The sequence below is a fragment of the Thamnophis elegans genome, chromosome 2 (assembly GCF_009769535.1).
Source record: "Thamnophis elegans isolate rThaEle1 chromosome 2, rThaEle1.pri, whole genome shotgun sequence".
NCBI classification, from domain to species: domain Eukaryota; kingdom Metazoa; phylum Chordata; class Lepidosauria; order Squamata; family Colubridae; genus Thamnophis; species Thamnophis elegans.
Genome location: NC_045542.1, coordinates 21,433,079 through 21,452,666, shown reverse-complemented (window position 1 = coordinate 21,452,666; position 19,588 = coordinate 21,433,079). Strand labels below are relative to the sequence as shown.

The following is a 19,588-nucleotide window of genomic DNA, read 5'->3' as shown; positions in this document are numbered from 1 at the left end:
GGATTTTGCAGTAACCTTCCCCTGGAGTGGGGTGGGAATGGAGATTTTGCAGTATCCTTTCCCTGTCACACCCAAGCCACGCCCACAGAACTTGTAGTAAAAAAATTGAATCCCACCACTGAATAGAACATAGACTTATATACCTCTCCATAGTGTTTTATAGCATGCTCTGGGCAGTTCATAATGTCAGCATATTGCCCTCAACAACCTGGGTCCTCATGTTACCAACCTTGAAGGGATGGAAGGCTAAGTCAAACTTGAGCCCATCAGGACTGAACTCCAGGCTGTGGACAGAGTTTGCCTGAAATACTGCACTTTAATCTCTGCTCCACCAGGTTCTGGTAAATGGTACTCTTCATCATGGAAAGCACCTCAAAGACCCAGACAATCATTAGTTCACCAAGCTGAAGGTAGTTTCTTGGAAGCTAAGTGGGCCTCGTGCTTCTGCCTCCTGGAGGTTGCAAAAAATGGGAAGGAGGCACCAACAAACACTTAATAGACCTGAATGCTTTGGTGGGAGACTGCATTGTGTTGGGTGAGTTATATGCCAATTCCTTGGACTGTTGTTAGCCTCTTTTTCTCCCTTTTATCAATTATATTAAGAGCTGTCTAATGGAAACCTTAAAAGACAAGGTAATTTTCTCCAAGATTTGCACAGGATGAGTAGCTCTTGCTATAATTGGGTTTAAACATTTTGGTAGAATGGGCTGTCAAATGCAGAGACCGTACCCAAAATATTAGAAGTTGTTTCTTTTTATAAGATATATAAAATAGGAACCTATGGGAAGTAGTATGACTATTATTTTTCCATCTATTGCTATTTATTAGATATCTAGGTTTCCCAACTCCACAAGATACTGATCAATTTGACATATATAAAAGCTATAAAAACAGTAATAAATCCCAACAGATAGCGTCACTTGGAAGGAACAACCATCAACTTCTCTCTCCCAGTAGTGGAGACAAAAAACAGATTGAAAGTATGGTCAGACCATATGACCATACTAAGCCAGGCCCCAAGAGATGAGCCAAGTTTTCAATATAATTTAAGGTCATTAAGGTGGAGGTCATGAGTTGGATTCATTATAATAGAAAACAAGAATTTCCAATGTAATTCTACAAGCAACTTTTAATCACAGTTTATCTCTTCTGACAATCTTGTTTTCTCTAAAGAACCTCGGGAAGCATAATTCACTAAGGATGCTGAAAATGTGTAAGTAGGTAATCTCACCTGCCATCATGGGCCTACAAGTTACAGTCTAAGGTTTTAATGAAAGGAACAACTTTTTGAGCACTTTTAAATATTACTTAAATATCACAAATATAGCACAAAAATATTCCAAATAGAGCCTAATGATGGGAAAGATCGAGGGCAAAAGAAAAAAGGGACGACAGAGAATGAGGTGGCTGGATGGAGTCACTGAAACAGTAGGCATGAGCTTAAATGGACTCTAGAGGATGGTAGAGGACAGGAAGGCCTGGAGGAATGTTGTCCATGGGGTCATGATGGGTCAGACACCAACTAACAACAATCACAAATATCATTATAGAAGAGCATCCCAAATTCTCTCCTCTGTCAAGAAATTGCTCAGTACAAGTAGTCCTTGACTTATGACTACAATTGAGCCCAAAATTTATGTTGCTAAATGAGAAATTTATGAAATGAGTTTTGCCCCATTTTATGACTTTTCTGGCCATGTTTGTTAAGTGAATCGCTGCAGTTGTTGTTAGTAACACGGTTGTTAAATGAATGTGGCTTCCCCATGACTTTGCTTGCCAGAAGGTCATAAAAGGGGATCAAATGACACCCCGAATACTGCAACCGTTGTAATTGTGAGTCAGTTGTCAAGCATCCGAATGTAAACTACATGACCATGGGGATTGCTGCAACGGTCATAAGTGTGAAAATGTTTGTTGCTTTTTTTCAGTGCCATTGTGACTTTGAACAGTCACTAAATGAACTGTTGTAAATCGAGGATTACCTGTATTCAGACAGCCCCCTGCCATTTCTCCATTTTCTCCTAGTTGATAGAGGTTCTGTGTTATCAAAAAACACCAAATCAGAGAAAAATGATCCTGTCCAATAGGGGAAACCAGGTGTCCTTTGGGTATTTTTGGGTATCAACTCCTGTGAGGCTTGGCTAATGTCAAGAATCTTTGGAAATTAGAGAGCCAAACTGGACACAAAGATTGCCCAGGCCTGATTTAAGAAAAGGATCAGCATTTTCAACCAGCATTTCCATCTTGGGGAGAAAGCTGTATGATGAACATTCACAAAAATCTCTACTTCTTTTTGGCAAGATGTCCGGGCGGAATAGTATTTTGATCATGCAAATTTCATCTCTCTCAGATTTTCTCCCACCTCTTACCTGATTAAGGAGAGATTAAGATCCTGAAAGCTTTGTGTGTGTGTGTGTGTGACTTCTGAGTAGTTAATAAAGGTCAACATATAATTTGTGACAGGTTTTGCATTTTTGACAAAACGCAATTACTGTATTTCTTTGTTGGCAGGACTAGATGTTTCATGCTGCCAGTGCAGTTCCCTTAGTTCATCAGAGGAGAGAAGTAATTCTATTTCTTACAATATACCCTTTAATCCAACTTTCCAATTCAATTAACATCTCACTTCAGAGAGCAATTGGAGTAGCATCTCCTCTGTCTCTCTCCCTCTCATTCCTCCGACAAGAACAAACCCAGAAGCGAGTCTATATACAGTATATAGAAGTCCAGGAGTTGCCCATCTCATAATTTAGGGGTTTTTCTTTTGAAGGCAGAAGGTATAGCATTAGCGCTTAGACTTATATACCGCTTCACAGTGCTTTTACAACCTTCTCTAAGCGGTTTACAGAGTCAGCATATTGTCCCCAACAATCTGGGTCCTCATTTTACCCACCTCGGAAGGATGGAAGGCTGAGTCAACTGTGTAAGAGAGAAAGCACTTTAGTAAGTGATGGCAACTGATGAAGAGTGCTCTGTCATTTGTCCCTAGTCACTTGTCTTTTTTGATCCTTGCATCTCCTGGCTCTTCTGGGGGTCCGGAGGGTGTGTGAGAGCTTGGGGCAAAAAAGTGGTCCCGAGTAAAGAGAGGAGGAACTCTTGAAAGAGGCTGTAATTCATTCTCTTCTTAAGAGGCCCTCTCTGGATCTGTATTTATTTGAATTCGTTGCATGATCTCTAGCCTCTCTAGGGAAGGTTATTGAGATCACAGGTGGAACACAACTACCCAGTAAGGCATCCAAGAGGAAGCAGGTTATATGGATTCTTTTCAGAACTGGGCATGGGATGGAGGCAGCATTGGTGGAATCGATGGATGGTTGTTTGTCGTGGTATGATGGATGAAAATAGTGCTTCTGTCCTGGCCATTTTAGAACTCTCAGCAAACTTTTGATACCATCAATCATGTTAACCTTCTGTCCACTTTTAGGACTTGGGGACTGGAGTCAATGCTTACTATTTATAAATGGCCCCAATTTGTTTTGCTGTTTTTGCTATTTCAGGCAGTCCTCGACTTGCAAAAGTTCACTTAATGACTGTTCAAAATTACAACAGCACTGAAAAAAGTGATTTGTGACCATTTTTCAGAGTTACAACCTTTGAAGCATTCCCGTGTTTATGTGATTAAAATCCAGAGGCTTGGCAACTGCTTCATACTTATGACTGTTACTGTGTCCCGAGATCACGTGATCACTTTTTGTGATCTTCTGACCAGTAAAGTCAATGAGGAAACCAGATTCACTTAACAACTGGATTACTAATTTACTAGCTGCAGTGATTCACTTAACAACTGTTACAAGAAAGGTCGTAAAATGGGGGCAAAACTCACTTAGCAAATGTCTCACTTAAAAACAGAAATTTTGGGCTTCATTGTGGCCGTAAATCGAGGACTACCTGTACTGTATAACTTGGTTCTACTTTTTCTTCAATAGGCAGTTCTAGTCAGTGGTGAAGAATTGGGGGGGGGATCAGTCAAGTGGTTTCTTATTTATGGACTATCATAGTAAAGGTAAAGGTTCCCCTCGCACATATGTGCTAGTCATTCCTGACTCTAGGGGGTGGTGCTCATCTCCGTTTCAAAGCCGAAGAGCCAGCGCTGTCCAAAGACGTCTCCATGGTCATGTGGCCAGCATGACTAAATGCCGAAGGCTCATGGAATGCTGTTACCTTCCTACCAAAGGTGGTTCCTATTTTTCTACTTGCATTTTTACATGCTTTTGAACTGCTAGGTTGGCAGAAGCTGGGACAAGTAACGGGATCTCACTCCATTACATGGTGCTAGGGATTCGAACAGTTGAACTGCTGACCTTTCTGATGGACTATCATAAGGTTTGCTCTTTTCTCCCTTGCTTTTTGATATCCAAAGTATATGACATCACTGAGGAAGATCAATATGTTGATGACACCCAGTTTTATCTTGCTGTGCTAGGCCAGCCTGGAGGCGTCTCGAAGCAGGGAGGGTCTGAATAGTGAAATGAGCAAGTTCGATTCCTCCCTCCAAATATGTGGTAGCAATGTTTTAATGGAATGTGAGAATGATCTTGGTTTGGAGGGGAGAGATGCTGCCTAGAGAATGATTAGATAAAAGGAGGAGGTTCCCACACTGAGTAATGGGGAGAGCAAGGAACGTAGAAAAACTCTGCCCCAACTAATCAGGTGGTAAAAAGAGACAGTGGGAGATCTGTACGTTCAGCTTGAAGGATTCTGCTAATGTAGCCTTATATTAAAGTAGAATTAGCTTATCTTGTCATGTTTCCTGTCTGGTCTACTTGGGAGTCTGACAGTTGTAAAGCTCAGTTTTGGAAAACGATTTACATTAGAATGAAACACATTTTAAAAACCAAATTCCCAGTTTGACCTGTCATATTGTTATTAATTTTTACTAAACCACATATTTTTTCAAAGGATACTGAGCTAGCTTTGTGTATGTTAATTGCCAAATAATATTAAATGCTTCTTGCTGGAAAGGCTGTTTGATTCCATCCTTGGGAAAATGGTTAACAAATTATAGGAAAATGCTTTGATATCCAAAATATCTTAAAAGTAAATGTGGTAAAAATTTAATTCTAATTGGAAACCATTTGTGGATGATAACTTAATAGATGGGTCTGTACCTCAACCTAAATTTGAAAATTTAGATTTTGCATAAAATCTAAATTGATGAGATAATCCAGTCTGAATCGATTAATTATAGTTTATAATTTAACTCCGTGATTTAAACTTTGTTCACCATGGTTCCTTATGCACACTCTTTCCTTAAAGCTTAACAGTGCTTCCTAGATTTTTAAAATAACATAACATTTTATAGTTCATAAATAATTAAAGTGATATTGGAGAACTCCATTACTTGCCAATTGCCTTCCCTTGCTCACTTATTGGTAGTCTATTAATTGTATCCTCCTTTATTATTGTTTTATTATTATTTATAACATTTTTATGACTGCCCTTTCCAAAAGATTCTGGGCGCTTACAAGTTCCAAATATAATTAATACATTTTAAAAACAGTTCTTCTCTTTATGTGTTTTTTATCTCTTTTTTATTCTTCCTCTAAAATATTAAATGAAAAAAGAGGATATGGCTGGGACAAAACAGACTGAAGCTGCTGTTTGTTCATCCAGGTTTCTTAAGGCTTCCGATATTCTCTCCGTGTGAGGAGGCATTGGCCTTGAAAGAATAGGTTCATGACCTAACAGGCTTCCTGAACTTCTGGCCACTGCTAAATGTGCAATAGGAGCCATGGCCAGGGGATTTTATCAAGCTGTGCCTGACACTTAGAAATATTAGCCCTATCTAAGGTTAAAGACCCTTGTAGCAGTAATGTATGCCCCAATGTATGCTATTGCTAAGAGCCGAGGTGGCGCAGTGGTTAGAGTGCAGTACTGCAGGCCACTTCAGCTGACTGTTATCTGCAGTTCGGCGGTTCAAATCTCACCGGCTCAAGGTTGACTCAGCCTTCCATCCTTCCGAGGTGGGTGAAATGAGGACCCAGACTATGGGGGCAATATGCTGACTCTGTAAACCGCTTAGAAAGGGCTGAAAGCCCTATGAAGCAGTATATAAGTCTAACTGCTATTGCTATTGCTAATGAATATTTGTCTAGACCAGACGTGGGGAACTAAGGCCCCTTTATGACTTGCAGACTTCAACTCCCAGAATTCTGGGAGTTGAAGTCCACGGGTCATAAAAGGACCCCACCCCTGCTAGGTCCTTTCAGCCTTTGAAGACCATTTGGAAACTTCAATTGATCGGTCCAGTTACTGGTAGATACATACCATCATGAGCATATTATACCCCTCCTGCAGGCCCTGAGGTGTTTCAAGATTAGTTTCTAAGTGCAATTCAATGTGCCAATTTTAACTTTTAGAATCCTATGCAGGTGGTTCCGGAGCAACTGCAAGGACATCATCTCCACCCAATTTCAGCTCACCACAACCAGACATCTTGGGGGAAATTGCTTAGGCCCCTCCAACATTCATGAAGGAAAATGAGGTGGAGGTTTGTAGACAGCTCTTTTCTCTTGGCCCCTCCCCCCCAAGAAATTTGGCCTACTTGCACACTATTAGGTTTCTGCAAATTATTAAAAACCAAGTTAGCAGTTTGAGGGAGGATACTAAAACCAGCACCAAGGACTCAAATGGCTATCCACCAAATAACTAAACTTCAGTACCCCCAATTCCAAGCTAATTGGCCATTCTGGTTGGGGATGATGGGGAAACACATCTGGGGGAACTAGGTAGTCTAACAGAATATGGCGCATATAAAAACTTGGATTGATTTAGCACAGTCCTTCTAGTCATCGGTTGATAGAAGTGTTAGATGTTAATATGGTGATTTTCAGATTTATACTTCGAAATCAAAAGCTAACCTGTTTCTTCCAGATGTTTTGCATTAGCATTTCTAAATTCCACTGTCACCGGCCATGCTTGCCAGAGCTAATATAAACCGAAGTCCAAAATGCAGCCCAAGGGAATTGAAATCCTACTCTTGCTCTTTAATAAGGAAAAATGACACATTAACAGATGCAAATATCTTCCTATATTACCTGCAAATACAGCAGTCCTCGATTTACAACAGTTCATTTCGTGACCGTTCAAAGTTACAACAGCACTGGAAAAAAATGACCGATGACCAATTTTCACACTTACAACCATTATAGCATCCCCATGGTCACATGATCAAAATTCAGAAGCTTGGCAACTGGTTGATGTTTATGACGGTTGAAATGTCCCGGGGTGATTAGATCCCCTTTCGTGACCTTCTGACAAGCAAAGTCAATGGGGAATCCAGATTCACTTAACAACCGTGTAACTAACTTAACAAATGCAATGATTCACTTAACTGTGGTAAAATGGGGCAAAGCTCACTTAACAAATGTTTCACTTAACAGTGTAAATTTTAGGCTCAATTGTCGTCATAACCCAAGGACTAGCTATATTCATTTCTTTTGTAGCAGATTTTCTACTGTGTTTCAGTTTTAAACCAAGCGAAAACATGTCTACAGGAAGTTGCTGTCCACCATGAATATTTCCATCTAGTATAATCTACTCTGAGGGGGTAAAACTCTCTGGGAACATCTCCAGGTATTCAATTTCTCTACCCGGAAATGCTGGAGACAGAATCTGGAACCTTCAGTATAGAAAGCATGCTCTCTCTTGCTTGGCCATGCTCCCTTCTGAATGAATGAATGAAAGAGCAGCAGAAAAAGGATGCAGTTGGAGGCTGTCTCACAAGTAGCAAAGAGCCTTGCAAAGGAATGGCCTTTTGCACAAGGGAGATGGGACAATGTACATTGAGCTTCACAACTATGAAAACTGTATGTTTCCTGCCTAACAAGAAAGCAAAGCACACCTCTGAGAGGCTATCAAGTTTCAAATCAAGTTCCATATAGATTTTAATGCCCGTATAATCCTACAGAAACATTCATAATATGTTTCCACTGGAAATCTCTATTACCGAATAACTGAGCATCATCACTGATATTTATATATTTATTTTATTTGCCTGTTAATTAAGGTGAATGCCTATAATTTCTCCCTGGTGTAAAACAGTAAAATGTGGTACTTGGTTTTTATTGACAGTCAAACACACTTTTTGGCATCACAACGTTGTCATCATCTGTATAGATTTATGTTATACATACACACCTCACACCCCCATCTCATTTCCTCACACAATTCTCTTGAAGCAACTTGTAGTATCAATATCATCATCATCATCATCATCATCATCATCATCTGGCTGAACTCAACAAGCAAGACAACAATTTGCTGTAGAAATAGACTCTATATTGTGCTTGCCACTCCTGCCTTGGCAAAATTTGAATCTGTTTGGCATGGTAAGGAATTCAGAAACAGCTTGGTATGAAATCCATCCTTGGTAGAGCTCTAAGGAATAGAGCTGGATCCTAGATGGCTCCACTTAATCTGATAAGGGGAAGATTTTTTTAAAAAACAGACGATCATATCCTTTAGAAAACTACCAACTCTGGCTTGCGGAAATAGAAGCTGATTTGCCAGAACCCTGAGATTTGCTCCTGAAATTACCCAGGGATTCACTCCACTGTTTGTACCCTACACACCTGTTCCAAGCTGGGAGGAGGAGCCTGAGGTGACCCCTGCTCCATGTGCTTGTCTAATACAGATTGACTCCATGCAATCTTGAGAAAGAATCCTTCACATCATCTACATCAGTGTTTCTCAACCTTGGCAACTTGAAGATGTCCGGACTTCAACTCCCAGAATTCTGTTGCCAAGGTTGAGAAACACTGATCTACATATTCCCATCAAAGGTGCTAATAATATTTCCCCCTCAGTTTCTTGCAGGGGTGATGACATGGAGGTCATCTGAAAACCTCAGGGCATATCCCCAACTGATTCAGTTGCAGTAGCATTCAGCTGGGAGCAGGAGATCCCTTCTAACCTCAACACTTTCCCAATGTGAGTATACACATTTGTTGGTGGCCATGATCTACTATCACCTTGGCAACAAGGCTAGGCTGCCCAGAATTTCTTTCTCAGAGAAACAGTAGGGTCTTCTGTGGGAAATCTAATACAGGATCAGGTAAGACAAGAGGTTCTCCAGAGGTTCTACAAAGGAACCATGATTAGCAATGGGAGCCTATGTTTCCACTACTGCAACTCTTTGCAAAAAAAATAGCATGCCAACCTGTTGCCTACATTGAATTATGACATGCAGCATTCCCCCAGTAGTTGGAATTCTGGGAATGGTAGTCCTAACATCTCAGATTTCACAGGCTGAGGAATTCTGTCTACTCTTTCTCCTCCTATCTTCCAAACCAAGATTTGGGGGTCTAACATCTTCCAATCACAATATTAAACATTCAAGTCTCCAAGCCCTCTTTATTATTTAGCCTAGAGCATCCACTCTCAAGATCAATGGATAGGCCCCACCTATCCCCGCGCTCTCATCCAGAAAGTAGGATCCAATACTTACTGGGTAATTCTCCCTTGGCCAGCTCAGCACTAAGCAGCTCTTTATGGCTCAGGCTCCAGCCAGGCCCAGGATGAGTGGGAGTGGAAGCCGGACTCTTGGTGAAGATGCCACTGATGAACTTGAGCATTTTTCGGTCACGAGTGGAGGCCCTTCCACCCTCCCGGCCTCTCTTCAGCCCTACTGCGGCCTCTGAGGAGCAAGAACCAGATGAGGCTAAGCTGACTGGGCCATGGTTGAGGTCACTGTTGTCCAGAGTCTTGCTTTTGTTTTTGTGAGGCGACAGTTTCGCCCTGGATCCTCCTCGGGGGACAGTCTCCCCGCTCCCTTTGACTGCCACCTTCATGCGGCCCTTGACTTCACTCTCCGGCCACGACAGGCGATTTGGGGTACCCCCTTTGTGGCTCCCCTTGCTGGCCTTTGGCTCTGTACCCACCTTAGCCCCTGTGGTGGTCACTGTTTTGAAAGGCTTATTTGTGGCCAAGCGGAGGCGGCGATTTCCAGCAGCGGGGTGAGGAGAGGAGGCTCCCGAGTGAGAGAAGGAGGAAACACCCACACGGCTCACCGTCATTTCCATGGTCCCAGGCTCAGGGCCACCCCAGCTAGCGTGGCTGACCAACATCCGGCGTCCAGGTGCAGCGGCACTGGAGGAGCAGCTGGCAGTGGTTGGAGGAGGGATTGGCAACTCATCTCCAGGGATCTCCAAGGTTTCCTTCAACCCAGCCTTGGAGGGGATCAGAGCCACTTCTGGTTTCGGTGGCACACTGGGCAGGACTGGAACCAAAATGGCTTTGGGCTTTGGAGCTACAGCAGGAGCTGATGGGACAAAAGTACCTTCAGGCTTAGAAAGGACAGTGGAGGAGACTGAAGGGCCGACTATCACAGGTTTGGGAGGAGCAGATGAAAAGATAATGCCCACGGGTGGTTCTGGTTTGGGAGGGATGATGGGGGCTATAGAGGGAATTGCTGGTTCGGGTTTGGGCGGCAGACCTGGGGCTATGCATGGCAGAGATGCCTCACGCTGGAAGGGCACCACAGGCTCAGGTTTAGGAGCCAGGGGCGGAGCAATAAAGGGGACAGCTGGCTGAGATTTGGAGGTCAACGCCATATCGGGTTTGGGGGGCACAGCTGGTGCAACAGGGAGCACCAGTGGGTCAGGCTTGGGGGGCACAACTGGAGCCACTGAAGTTCCCAGCACCTCAGACCTCGGCATCATGGCTGGTGCATCCAAGCTGATGGTGGCCCTAGCCTTGGGGGCAGCTGCTGTTAATCCGAGGTTTGGATCCCAAGGGCTGTCTTGGCTGCTGCTGCTGCTAGGTGGGGTCCAGAGAGATCCAGCTCGCCCAGTGCCATCGGGGGATGGGGATGGGCCAGGCGTCTCAGGGCAGCCTGGCGACAACTGCAGTAGGTAGTCAGGAGTGCTGGCGCTGCTGGTGCTAATCCAGAGCGCATCCTGCCGGTGGAAGATGCGCTCTTGCCTCTTGATCTTGGCCGTCTCCTCAGCTTCCTTGTGGCTCTTTAACCCGGAGGGTTCGGCAACTGATGGAAAAGCCATAGGGCTGGAGGGGAGGCTGCCTGCTCTGCCCTCCGGCTGAGAAGCCCCATCCTCAGCCCTTGCCTTCTCATCTTCTGGCGGTGGCGGATGCTGCTGCTGCTGCTGCTGCTGTTCCCCTTGCTGGAGCTGCTGAACGGACTCGAGCTTCACAAGGGTCAGGGAGATCAGGTAGGTCGTCCTTCGCTGCAGGGTTGCTCCTCTGCTCATGAGTGCCTGGGGGAACGGACGGCGGCAGTGCCCACACCGTTAGCCAGCATCTGCCAGACGTTTCTCCTCTTGCTGTTGCTGCTGCTGCTGCTGCTGCCGCCGGCTGGGTGGTTGCCACCCCCTCTGGATGGCAGCGGATGCCAGCCGCCAGCTGGAACCCTAACGCCTCCCCTGCTCTGTCCATGCACAAAGGGCAGCTCCAGAGGAATGCTGCAGGAGCCGGAGCATCTCTCCCAAACCTTCCTTATCCCCTTCTCTGCAACTCAGCTGCCGAAGGCCTGAAGGGGAGCATCTTCCAAGCAGCCCCCCCTTGCCAGCGGAAGAGTCCAAACGCCAGAAAGCTGGGGAAAGGGGGTGGGGTGCTCAGCCTCTTTCCAGGAAGAAATCTCAGCCACCACACCGAGCCAGGCGTGGGATGCGGTGGCTTCCGAAGAGGCAGAAGGAAGAAGGCAAAAAAAGAGAGAAAAGGATGGCTGTTCCCGGGCAGAGAAGCCGGCGCAGGGAAGAAGAAGGGGATAAGGGAGGAGATGCGGGGGGAGAAGGCAAAAAAAAATAATAATCACAGCTTCGTTGCAAGCAAGTCCCCTTTTGTGGTGCTGCGGCAACCTCGATAGCCCCTCAGTGCAGACCTCATAGTGCTGGCGAGTTGCCAGGATCTTTCACACTTTCCCCCTCCGGTCTTGTCATTTGCAGCGCTCCTACGGTGCATCCTTTGCCCGACGCCCAGCCCTCTTCGTCGGCCTCCCAGCTTGCTGTAATCCGTCCAAGCTGAGCGAGAGGCCAGTCGGACACCTTCTTTCAGCTCTCCCCCACACTCCCCCCCCTCAAATCACCCGCCTCTGCTGCAGCAATTCCCTCCTCCCGTTGGTTTTGGAAGGAGAGGGGGGGGGTCCTCTGTTCCCCCTCTCCTGGGGTGGTTTTCTACTTTTTTTAGCGCATCTTTGCTTTGCACGCGCTCCGTGCAAGCGGCTTCTAGAGCCCTGGCGAAAGCAGCGGCTAGCGGCAGGCAGAACTGCGGAGATCGCGGCGGTGGGTGGGGGAAGAAACGCGTGGAAATCATAAAAAAAAAAAAAAGCAGAGCTATGTCAGCACTAGCAGCCAACCCCTTCGCTGAGGCTGATTCCCGAAAAATAAAATAAAAAAATAAAAAACGGAAGCTCTTCCCTGTGTCACGATCGCTTGCTGTATCCGACGGTCCCGAGTGATGAGGAAAAGAATGGGAGGGGAAGGAAAAAGGATTTTAAAAAATATTTTTTTAAAAAAGGGGGGGAAGAGGGGGAGGCGGGAGAGACGAGATCTGGAGAGTTATCACATTGAACATACACACGCCAAGAAGTGAGGGCTGCTTTTTTTTCTTTTTTTCTTTGCCGAGACACAAGGAAATCCCGGACTGGATCTCCTCCAGCACACAAGATCTCTTCCCTTTTCTCAGCCAGTCTTCAGACATTACATGGGGCGGGGTCCTTATTCAAGATAGGGCATGTCTGAACCTAACACGCCCTTCCGGTGCTGGCCAAAAGGAGAGGGGGGCGGGAGGGGACCCGGGCGGCGAGCGCAGATGTGACATCTTTCGACGCAGAGCTAAATTAGCTACGCTAATTGACTTCTTCAGTTGCCAAGGTCATCAGTCAAATCTACTGCGAAGTGCTGGGAAGGCCCACATCTGGAGGTTAGCCTCCGCTGCCTAATGCACTCGCACCTTGCCTGCCTGCCTGCCTGCCATGGGATCGGTGGGGTAATTAGAGAGGAAGGGTAGTTACAGGTGGCTAGGAATCTGCCCTGCTCCCCTTCCTTTCTCACAGACAAGCGGGATGGCTCCATCAGGCAAGAGAGACAGGTTCAGGTGTCGAGTTGGTCATCTAAATTGAATGCCTTTTTAATGCAGTATTGATTTAGCCACAAGTGTTTGGTGCTGCGGAGAACATCCAACATTTGGGGATATTGCCCTGGGGGAACTGCATTCTCATCCATTGGGATATGCAAGGGTGTAGCCAAATCTGGGCTGCAAAAATCTCAGTGGCTACTACGTGATCATTGGTTCATTTGGCCAGATCTATTAGTCTGTCAGGTGCAGAGAATCAGGATCCCATGTTCCAATTAAGCTGACTTATTGCTCATGTACAAGAACAAGAATTGGTGCTAGATCATGGAAGTCAAGGAGTGCTGGACTTGGCTCACTTGTGGGATTGTAACGACTCTGGGCTGATTCCTCTCTTGACTCCGCCCCCAGACTCTGCCTTTTCCCCCCTACATAGTCCTAAATCTAATCATTGGAAAATGGCTAGCAGGTGTTTTTTTTAATGCTCCAGACATTTGATTCACCATGTTCCTAAAATGCGTTGCCACATTACCTCATTCAGGATATAAGGGGAAGTTGGGGTGCGATTGCATAGGCTGCTGCACAATTTTCCTCAACTACTCTGTAATCTATTGTTGGGTGGGTTTTCCCAATATACTGATCCATGTATTATGTTTTATCAACTATGTTAGTAGTTCATGCAATACTAAGTCACAAATGAACAAAACACAGTGAAAGTCTTGCGCCAATCCAGCCAATAATTAGTTGATGTCTGAATGGTATGAACAGAAGAATTGGGTTAATTCAGTTAACTATGGTTTAAAATGATATCCAACAAAACTCTGAATTTTATAAATCACACTAAGATATACTTTGCTTCATTATTAAATTAAAAATTGCATTTTTAAATAAAAATTAATGTGACTTCTATGTATTGTTTATTAAACACTCATAGTATGCAGAGTTATAATCCAGACCTATATGGGCAACCATATAAATTTTACAAATAAATAAAAATAAACTTTATTGGATTTATTAGATGCATGTTACAGCAATAAATGATTGCCGAATATTACAAAGTCTTAGATAACATGTCAAGTGAAATCCAGACCGATCACAATTAACCCTAATCTAAAAATAACCTGTGACGATCTGTACATAAGTACAAAATAGTAGCAATAAGTCCTTGTGGTTGAATTTTCATAGCACATTGGCTGGTTTCCTACAAAAAAGTAACATCCCCAAAAAGTGAACATTATTTTACCGTAGCATGTTTGTGTTTTGTGAACCCAGCCACACAGAAGTCTTGAATATATAGTGAATATATATATATATATATATATATGTATGTATGTATGTATGTATGTATGTATGTATGTATGTATGTGCGTGCGTGCGAGAGAGAGAGAGAGAGAGAGAGAGAGAGAGAAAACATACCTTCAGAAAGAGAGATAATAAAGAAAATGTTGGTTTGTGCTGAAATGGATAGATTGACGTTAGAATTAAAGAATAAAGGAGAGACAGAATATCATGATATATGGAATAGATTTTACCAGTGGTTGGAATAGAGAGGTAGAAGTTGGAACAGGAAATAAACAAGATTTGTAGACCAGAAATGTAATGTAATAAATGTAAATACAAATAATATAAATGGGCAGAATAATTGTATATAATTAGTAAAGTATGATGAGTATATATGATATTTGATATTTGTGTATGGCGGAGATAATGCCAGGATAGTTGCACTATGTCCTATATGTTAATATGAAATGAATAATTTTTTTCATATATGTGTGTGTGTGTGTGTGTGTGTGTGTGTGTGTGTGTATACGTATACGTATACATATACATATACGTATACGTATGTATAGTCTTCTATTATGGGGAACTTATTTCAGAGTTATACAGCCAGGTACCCCTGATATTTGTAATACAGTCACTACAATCTAATTATTGGCCAGCTAGTTTGATGGATGTTAGTCCAAAAATATGTGAAGGGCAGCATTTTGCCTATTCCTAATCTAATCCAGTAGTGACCTAGTTCATTAAATGTTTACAATAATCATGGTTTATAATAAGCCATAATTGACTATGTTCAATTAGTTGTAATTTCAAAGCCATTTTTAATAGGCCTCAGTGACTAAATCAACATAATCTGCCACTATCTGCAAAAAAACCAACAACACCCTAACATAGCTTAATGTTGTATAGGAACTCAGCCAATCATTAATGCCTCTTTAAATATCAACAAAGCCGAACGTTCCTTCATTATCTTATCATGTCCATAAGTATATAAGTGGGTTGCCTCCTTCTCAACAGGTAGTTCAAAATTTCAAGAAGGCCAGGATAATAAGAAAAGTGGAAGTTTTGCAACCATAGATTTTGGCCAGTTGAACCAGAGGAAAGCCATTTTGCCATGATGCCAGCTTGAGACCAAGGGGTGTGGCACCATGTCAGGAGCAATGCCGAAGCCTTAGGTCAAAGGGCCATGTTTTCCAAAATAAGTACTAAGCAAGTACACAAGCACTTCCTTATCTCTTAAGTCCTGCTGATATGTGTCCATCTCCAGAGTTTCTGTATGTGTTTGCCCAACCAATAATATGATATTGCCAGAAAAAGGGGCCAATTAATGCTAATTGCCTCTAAATATCCCAATTGACAGCACTATTGAAAATTATTCATACTGAAAAAGCAAGCCTCCTCTACTCTGCACTGGCTGTTTCCTTTCCAAAGTGCTGAGGGAGCAATTCTAGCCAATTGTACTTACATCATAATCACTACAATTCTCTACATGGGTTGCAAGTTATTTCACTATGCTGGAGAAGAAGCTTTCACATGGATATGTTCACATTCACATATTTGCTGCCACTGCAGAAAACACTTTCTTCCAGGAGATTGCTTCCAGAAGCAGCTTTACACCTACTGATATGGGCACACTTACTCTAGTTTAAACCAACATGGTGCTCCATTTGAAAAACTGATTATCTACATACACACGCTTCAGAGGTGGGTTGCTGCTGGTTCGGCCCAGTTTGGCTGAACCAGCAGTGGAATTCAGGTCTGGGTTGCAGAAACGGCAGCTATCCAGGCCTGACACGCCCCCAACCAGTTCCCTCGCCGCCGCTGATGTTTCCATCATGTTGAATTTTAGTGACTACGCATGCGCAGTTGACTGTAAATTGTTCTGCGCATGTGCAGTTGACTGTAAATTGTTCTGCACATGAGTGCAGAACAATTTCCATTGAACAGCACACATGTGTGCAAAGCGAGCGTGTGTGTAGATTGCACACGGGTTGCAAACCGGTAGTAAAACGGGCAGCAAACCACCCCTGACACGCTTGGCTGAAGTCTGCTAGGAGCTATCTCCACATGGACAGAAATCCACTGCTCAATTTAGGAGCAGGTATGCACCAATGTGGAATGGATTCAGAATCAGAAGTTACTACTGTTTGCAAAACCATTTGTATTCAAATCTCTAAATATCTACTGTGCATTCCATTTAATCTTTATGCTAGTTTCTGGATTTATTTTTTTATTTTTTGCACAAGAGATGTGTGAGTGACCGAGGAAGCCAAAACAGCTTGGAAGTAAGAATTCTTTAACAGTGATTCAAGGGCTAAGTTGATGCATCCTTTGGGATTTGTAAACCACAATCTACAAACCATAGTAGTTGAGATCAAATAAATATACTAACCCAAAAGTAAACCAATGACATTTTGACAGCATCAAAAATTAGATTTATATAGCATTTTAAACCACAGTTTACTTAATGACACTTTGACAAAACATGTCACTGTTCTTTTCTTGTCAATATTCTTTTTACTGGATGCATCCTTATCTCTTTGCCAGTCTGAAAAATAGCATGCTTCCATCTTGTATATTGTGAAATATGAAGACAACAATGTTAATTTTAAAAGAATTCCTTCCTATTTTAATTAGAATCATTGTTAAATGGAATGCCATATTAGGGCTTTTTGATATGCTTGATGTTATATTTTGATAAAAATTTCTTTTTATCAAAGATTATTCTGTTTTGCTTCTCAACTATTCAAAATTTGTCACTCACATATCCTTGCTAAAGTGATGGGGGCATTCTATAGCTGGTTTAAAACAGAAGATAAAGGTGATCATTTGAATAGAATTGAATCACTTCCCAACTGTAGCGATTTTTCCACTAGTTAATTTAGTGTCTTAAACTAACTATTATTGCTGATATAACGGTAATAAGTCACGATTATGATCTGCCACAACCCTACAATCCTGCATGTATCTTAGACTAGGTATGGGTCACTGTATTTGGTTTACAAAATAAATTAGAAATCCTAGGTTACATTGTGGTAAAACTGGGCTTTGATTATATTTTGTATCCTGGCTCATATAGGCCAAAATTAACTATTCTTCCAGTTGGGAATATTACATATAGCATAAGGCTAAGGGATATTAATTCAGTCTTTCCTTTTCTAACTAGCAGGAATGATGTGATACCCAAAGGCATAATGGAACAGCAGACGCCAATATCTATGGGCCCATCTGATGCTGACCATAGCATATGGCTTGGAATTTAAGAAGAGTAAAGGCTAAAGAGTATTAATTAATTATTGAAATTAAAGATATATTGGTTTTGAACCAAAGAGAATTGGGGGGAAATGTGTTAGATCTCAATGAAGCTGCCTGATCTTATGGAACAATGAATACACAGGAAAGAGAAGGTTTAAATTACAAATTAAGAAGCAAACATGCATAGTATATGAGAAAGCATAAACTGATATAATTTAGGTTGTTATGAGTTCAGATGAATCTAAGGATCCAGAGGTTGTGATAGTTGCAGTTTACAGCACATCTCAACTTATAACAACCTAAATTAAATCTGTTTATGGTTTCTTATATACATTTTTGCTTTTTAATTTGTAATTTACACCTTCTCTTTCTTGTATATTCATTAACTCTGCTCCATAAGATTGGACAGCTTCATTCAGATATAACACATCTTATCCAATTCTCTTTGGATCATACACAAAATATCTTTAATTTCAATAATCAATTCATACTCTTTAGGATTTGCTCTTCTTAAATTCCAAGCCATATGCTATGGTCAGCATCAGATGGGCCCATAGATATTGATATAAGGACCAGACAGAGATTGGAAATTGCAGAACATTCTGACTATATGTAATCGAAGAGGGGGGGGGAAAACTGTTATGTGATATGAATGGAGGGTGGAACAAGGCTAGACAGTAAAGAAAGAATGATTGGGATATTCAAAAGCTGCAGAATGAATAAGAATAGTGATTGATGAATATTTGTTTAGAAGAAACTCTGTTAATTTCAAATATATAGTGTAAGCACTAGTCTATTCAGGCTGGTAAATTCGCCACATGGCAAAAGAATAAATATAAACCTAAAAACACGATTGATTTGATTATGTGAGACTGCGAATAACTGTTACAAGGATGTTGAATAGTTCTGAAGATGAGACAGACATTTTCTATTAGTATGGAGGTCGTCAGAAAAAAAGATATGGAAAGAACAAAAAGAAGTGAAAGCCGGAGCAAAAGTAGAATAAATACAAGGGGGAAAAAACCTATGAGAAATAATTACCGTATTTATCGGCGTATAACACGCACCGGCGTATAACACGCACCCCCCATTTTAACACAAAAATTTGAGTAAAAATTTTTTTCATTAAAAATAAATGACTTGGAAGCTCGGAACTTAATGTTGGATTAAAATTTATAACATTAGAACATGAATTATAACATTAACTCCTCTTAAAAGGCAAATATGAAATGAAAAAACACCTCTTTGAGCAAAAGAACTTAATCAGAATCACTGCTTTTTGGAAAACCAAAAACCTCTTCCTCATCTTCACTCTCTCCCTCTTTTTTCCCTTCCTTCCCCCTTCCTCTTGCCTATCAACTTCATCCTCTTTGTCTTTCTGCTCTTTCCCTCTCTTCCCCTTTTCTTCCTACCTCCTTCCTTCTCCCTCCCTTCTTCTTTTTCTTCCTTTCTTCTTCCATCTTCCTCCTTCTTCCATTCTTTCTCCTTCCATCCATCTTTTCTCCTTCCATCTTCTCCCCCCCTCCCTTCTTCTTTTCCTCCCCCCTCCCTCCTTCCTTCCTCTCCTTCCCTTTCTCACACACAGGAAGGGGAGGGGGGCTATCTAGTCGCTTTCACAGCATAATTTCTTTATCTAACTTTTAAAAAACAGTGTGCAAATCAAATGAGATTTTCGTAACCTGCGAAGCACCAAGTTATATTATGTTGTTACAAATTCGCAGCTACTCCATTCTTTCTGATAGGGAACTACATTTCCCAAGATGCCTCAGGTCCTCAAAGCGCTGAACGCAGCTTTGCAATTGACTCCAGCGAGGCCTGTCAGCCGCCGGCTGGGGTGGTTGTCAGGGCGATGCGGAGCGGACGCGCCGTTTGTTACTGCTTCCAGCAATCAAGACGGACAAGGGAAGCGACTGAAACGGACGCTGGCCGCAGGAGAGCGAGGCTGCTGCTGCGGCTTCTGTTTCAGTAGGGAAGAAAACTTCCTTTCGCTTCCCGAATTTGACTGGGTCCCGGGGCTTCTGCCGGG

The 19,588-nt window shown here is 42.6% G+C and overlaps 1 protein-coding gene across 2 annotated transcripts in view; it reads right to left on the bottom strand.

Annotated features, from left to right (window-relative positions):
* Positions 1 to 11,288, bottom strand: part of AGAP2 (ArfGAP with GTPase domain, ankyrin repeat and PH domain 2) — a 99,175-nt gene extending 87,887 nt beyond the window's left edge. Inside the window, exons 1-2 of one of the 2 annotated variants that reach the window (XM_032210936.1) lie at positions 10,998 to 11,235; positions 9,449 to 10,952 (exon numbers count right to left, since the gene is read on the bottom strand). In XM_032210936.1, coding sequence (XP_032066827.1) covers positions 9,449 to 10,952; positions 10,998 to 11,207 — 1,714 coding nt within the window. In that variant the 5' untranslated portion in view covers positions 11,208 to 11,235. Of the gene's footprint in view, positions 1 to 9,448 lie in introns of both variants that reach the window. The other variant, XM_032210935.1, reaches the window with a different exon arrangement.
* Positions 11,289 to 19,588: the final 8,300 nt, after the last annotated feature.